The sequence below is a fragment of the Lolium perenne genome, chromosome 2, assembly GCF_019359855.2.
Source record: "Lolium perenne isolate Kyuss_39 chromosome 2, Kyuss_2.0, whole genome shotgun sequence".
Lineage (NCBI taxonomy): Eukaryota > Viridiplantae > Streptophyta > Magnoliopsida > Poales > Poaceae > Lolium > Lolium perenne.
This window is the reverse complement of record NC_067245.2, coordinates 271,485,824-271,491,470: the sequence shown is the minus strand read 5'-3', so window position 1 is coordinate 271,491,470 and position 5,647 is coordinate 271,485,824. Positions and strand designations below refer to the sequence as shown.

Sequence of the window (5,647 nt, the reverse complement as noted above, 5' to 3'; positions counted from 1 at the left end):
CGCCCGAAAACAGCCGGCAGGTACGCGGCGGAGCCAAGCCCGAGTATGATCCTGCTCTCCCGCACGGCGAGAACGGAGCCGACCGCGACTACTGCGGCGCTGCGGCGGGACGACGGCGGGTGGGGTTGGGGTGGTGGCGTCGCACTAGGGCAACAAAGGAGGGAAAAAAGAAGCAAATCGAAGCGGTCGATTTTGATGTCCCTGACATGCGGGACCGGGTAAGAAATGGATGACGCAAACCTAACCCATATGTGTCAGGTTTGCGTCTCCGCGAACGGTCCGGTCACTTTACGTCGCCCTGCTGGAGCAGGCCCGGACGCATTTCCGGTCACGGCGGATGAAAATGGTCGCTCAGCGTCCGTTTGCGTCGCGCCGCTGGAGATGCCCTTAGACTAGTAACATGGCATATGTTACTAGTTTAAGTCACTCCCCACTATGACGAGCCTTACACCCCTCACAACCACTACCAGTTTCCCAAGCCAGTGGTTGGAATTCCTAGTAATTAATGGTCTCCTTGTTTATAGTAGTACATGTTTGAGGGAGGCAGTGGATGCTGCCACATATTGATGCGCGCCCATGCTCCACCAACCAGAAAACCACTAGGAGATGCTCTAACGATGAATTTCTCCAATGTGGATAACGCAAACTATTGTGTGGTCGACAAAAAAAACATCATTGAAGAACACCACTACACACATGTCACAAGAAGACCAATATAAATGTTTATTTCATTTCATAGTTTAGCTAGAGTTTTTCCATCTCCCAAGAACAAATGAATCTACTCACATATAGAGGCAAATAACATCATCATGAATGGAGTACGAGGGATCGAATAAATACAAGTGCAATCCACCCTAGGATTTGGTATTACAACAAGATGGATCATGGTGATGATGATGTTGTTGATGGTGACGATGAAGATCGATGCCTAGACCTCCAATATCCAATCAACAGCGGCAACCGATTCCCTCTATTACTCCAGATCTCTTATGGAGTTGAGGTTTAGTGGTTTCTGCTGTCGCTGGGTATTTGATCTGCGATATGTTTCCATGGGGGTAAAAGTATTTGATGAGACGACACCGACCTATGGTACGATCATGCGGTACAGGCGAGCGTGACAGTACCAGTGCTTGTTAAGTTTCATGTCGGCACATCTTCGCGAATTTCCTTCTTGGCTTGACACCTTGGTGCATGGGTAAATGTATTGAAGGTGTTTAATGCTTCCAATCTTCATATTTACATCCAAAACTGATCTCGTTTACTAAATTGGCAACCAACCTCTTGATTTCTAGGATCCTGGTAAACAAGCAAGCAGAGTAGGTGCGAGCGAGGCGGTAAATTGCAAAATCCTAAACTACTTATGCAAATACATAACAAAAAATTCGATGCAAAATGCACTCATCAGCTATTCAACCCTTGAAGCATACCCCACGCATTGTAGCAAGTTTTTTGTGCAACCCTTGCATCATTTTATCCCCATGGTGAATCAAAATTGTACGAAAGAGAAGCACTACACTTTGAAACATCGATGGAGGAAACAAATGAGTGAAAATAAATCCCTCACAAGTCACATCACATCCCATCGGCCGCCACAAAATCGTGCCAAAAAGTCAAAAAACATGTATGAAGCATGATAGATGAATGTCCGTAGCACATCAAAGTACTTGCAACATCGAAGCAAAAAACTGCAACAAACACTCAAAATTATCGCAGCATCTTGCTTGTGTGTTTGAAGCAAAACTCACACTAGTTTGCAGCATGTTGAAACAGCCCATGCAACGTTGGGCTCCTCAGCCGCAAATTTAGCTAGCTGGAGCCTCATCGTTGATAGATCTAGGTACCACGTATTCACTTCCCCTCAAACCTTTTGGCGTCATAGGCATCAACTTTTAGATTTGAAGCTCTGCCATGGCCATGGCATGGTCATGGCGGTGACCTCCTAGCTGCGGGGAGGGAGGAGAAGGACGAGGGAGCATAGAGGGCAGATGAGGAGGAACAAGGAGGAGGGCAGTGGTGGCCGATGAGGAGAGGCGGCATAGCGGCAGATCATGAGGGCATGTGAGGGTGGGAGAGAAGACACGAAGACTCATTCCAGTGCGTGAGAGACTCGTCCGAGGGTGTTGTATGGTTTTCCAAAAGTTATTGTCCATGTAGTCCAAACAAAGGAACAATCAATCCTGGGCCCGTGACTTATTTTTTTGGAGATTGCAAACATGACTTTCTCGAAACTAAAATCAAAATAGTCTATAAATAAAAAAGAAAGGGCGTGTGTCTAGTTCTTAGTCGACTGGCAATTGATTTAGTTCTTAGTTAGATGACGTCATTAAATATTAATTGCAATCCATATTGCAACTCATGATTAGCATGAATTACAAAGCAAACTAACAGGTTTCAGTTGCATCTCCACTTGCAACAGAAAAAAAATCTGTTGCACCCCTCACTTGTAAATTAAAAACTCAGTTACGAGCACGGTGCAATCAAACGGGTGTAGCACTCGAGCGAGGACTGAACTGGGTGAGAACTAGCGAAACCTAAGAAAAAGAAACTCGAAACAGGGCTTTGAAATTTTGAATCTAGACCACCTAGCTCATCTAGCGCAAGCGTGCCCGTGTGGGAAGGTAACAAACCTAGGACTAGGGTCGGCCATGGCGCACGAAAAGTGAAACAGTCCCGGTGACTAGAAGTGGACACGGCCGGTACAAATGTACAATCCAGCTCGACTCAGCGCGTGCTGCGGCCACGCACGAAACCCATTCAGCGGTCTACGAAGCAGTAGTATTTGGTGCACCACCACATACACCACCACGTTGGCCCACAGGACGTGGAAACAGAACGCCCATCAATACCATGGACCATGTCCAGGATAGTTTCCAAAGATGATAAAAGTCCACGCCATCCCCTTCGCCTGTACAAAACGGCAGCTCCCAAGAACGAGCTCGCCCCAAAAAAATCCCCCATTTCTGGGCACCCAACACGTCACTGTGCGCTCTCCGATTGCTCAATCTTCTCCAGCAAAACAGAGATCTCACCAGCTAAGATTCCTTCGATTCGGATTCTCACGCAGTCACCCGCCATGGGGTTCGACGACAGGGAGGGGAGCTCCTCGTCCTCCGGGCTCGACGCGGCGGCGCTGCTGCCGCGGCACGGCGGAACCGGCAAAGCGCGCCTGTCGTCGCAGCCCAAGACCTTCGCCAACGTCTTCATCGCGGTGGTCGGGTCGGGCGTGCTGGGCCTCCCCTACACCTTCTCCCGCACGGGCTGGGCGGCGGGCTCCATCCTGCTCCTCGCCGTCGCCGCGCTCACCTACCACTGCATGATGCTGCTGGTCGCCAGCCGCCACCGCCTCGCCGACGAGCACCCCAAGATCGCCTCTTTCGGGGACCTGGGCGCCGCCGTGTACGGCGCCGCGGGGCGGCACACCGTCGACGCCATGCTCGTGCTCAGCCAGGCCAGCTTCTGCATCGGCTACCTCCTCTTCATCGCCAACACCCTGGCGCACCTCTACCCGATCGGTGGCGCCTCCGCGTCCTCCCCACTCCTCACGGCCAAGGCGCTCTTCATCTGGGCCATGCTGCCGTTCCAGCTGGGCCTCAACTCCATCAAGACGCTCACGCTCCTCGCCCCGCTCAGCATCTTCGCCGACGTCGTGGATCTCGGCGCCATGGGCGTCGTCCTCGGCCAGGACGCCGCCACGTGGCTCGCCGAGAAGCCGCCCGTCTTCGCCTTCGGGGGCCCCGCCGAGATCCTCTATGGCCTCGGCGTCGCCGTCTACGCCTTCGAGGGCATCGGCATGGTGCTGCCGCTGGAGGCGGAGGCGGCCGACAAGCGCAAGTTCGGCGGCACGCTCGGCCTCTCCATGGCCTTCATCGCCGTCATGTACGGCCTCTTCGGCGCCATGGGGTACCTGGCCTTCGGCGCCTCCACGCGGGACATCATCACCACCAACCTCGGCGCCGGGTGGCTGTCCGTCACCGTGCAGCTAGGCCTCTGCATCAACCTCTTCTTCACCATGCCCGTCATGATGAACCCCGTCTACGAGGTCGCCGAGCGCCTGCTCCACGGCAAGCGCTACGCATGGTGGCTCCGCTGGATCCTCGTCGTCTTCGTCGGACTCATGGCGATGCTGGTGCCCAACTTCGCGGACTTCCTCTCCCTCGTCGGGAGCAGCGTCTGCGTCCTGCTCGGCTTCGTGCTGCCGGCCGCGTTCCACCTCAAGGTCATGGGCGCCGATATCGGCTGGCCGGGGCTTGTCAGCGACGTGGCCATCATCGGCGTTGGCCTCGCGCTTTCCTTGTCCGGGACATGGACCTCGCTCGCGCAAATGATCTCCGGTTCTCCCAACTCGTAAGCATCGAACAAGATATGGATGCATTGGGAATGCTCAGGTGTACATTGGATTGAGCAGAGACACAGAGCCAATTCAGCTACTATGTTGAATTCGGCATGGATAATATGGTTGCTCTTGATACTTGCATTGCTCCACACAATGCCACAAGGGGGGCAAATGGAAGAAGTTCCTCATGGTACCACTAGCAAATCTGTATTGTAAGCTACGACGAATCGGTGTATTGTACAAGAGTATTTATGTTGCTGTGAAGACATTCTTTTGTTCGAAAAGGTTGGTGTATAATCAAGGGTTATTTGCCTAGTTCCCAAAGGATGTATTGCCAATCGTGTCTCATGTATTCTGAGAGATTGAAAGTTTTTGTTTTCCTTAAGCCTTTTTCACTGTACTTTTGAGTGATCTAGGAAGCCATATAACAATGTTTGGCATGATTCTTGAAGTAAAATGATACCGGGCGGTTCTGGCAAGCGGAGCTGCCCATCCTGAGATCGATCTGTTTCTGATTTGGCCATCAATTCTTACTTGAATGGACACTGTTTCACTTCACTGAAGAAGAAACGCCAACGGCTCAATTGCTTTCAGCCGTTCCTTTGGCGGCAACGTTTCTCCCGCGGAAACAAAACTGGAAGCAAGCACAAGATTAAAGCTAGCTCATGTCCGCTGATTTAGCATTGCCCTCAGTGAGATGAGAATGAGATTTATATACCATGGTAGTATGCTGGATAAAAGTCAATGGCAGACTAAATGAAGCTCTATTTTTCTACAAAATGCTTTCATGTAGAGCAACAAATTTCGTTTGACCGAAACATCTCCGTGGTGTACTGGTGATGAACTTTTGTTGTGCTCCCATCTATATCCTTAGAAATTTTGTTAAAAGTCTGAGAACTTGCACATATTTATGAAATTACTCAGATAAAACTGCAATAAAGTAAACCAATGTGTAATTCTCTGAAAAAAATTGTTTGAAGCAAGTCACAAAACGAGTCTCCCCTACAGATGTGGAGTATTTGATTTCTTTTTTTAAATGCAAGTCCACATAATTGAGGTTCGTGAAGAGCTCCCCTATATCTTGAAATCCGTGGGAGTGCATTAGAAACCAAACATGCACATGAGTGCATTAGAAACCAAACATGCATTAAGAGAGAAAATGTCTGGCATGTTGCGGGAAATGTAGCAAAAGACATCAGAGACTTAAATTTACAACCCATTACAAGAATCAAATAGAAGTTTGAGGAGTGTAACTTTCTAACTCCTCCCAAAAGACCCACAAAGCTTCTATATGATATTAGTTCCCCTTCAGCA

The 5,647-nt window shown here is 50.2% G+C and overlaps 1 protein-coding gene across 1 annotated transcript; it reads left to right on the top strand.

The window, feature by feature from the left end:
• Window positions 1–2,898: 2,898 nt before the first annotated feature.
• LOC127335907 (amino acid transporter AVT3B-like) lies at window positions 2,899–4,718 on the top strand. The gene has a single exon (XM_071826673.1). It carries the CDS (start codon window positions 3,074–3,076, stop codon window positions 4,346–4,348), a length of 1,275 nt encoding a protein of 424 aa, XP_071682774.1. The 5' UTR covers window positions 2,899–3,073; the 3' UTR covers window positions 4,349–4,718.
• The last annotated feature ends 929 nt before the right edge of the window (window positions 4,719–5,647 follow it).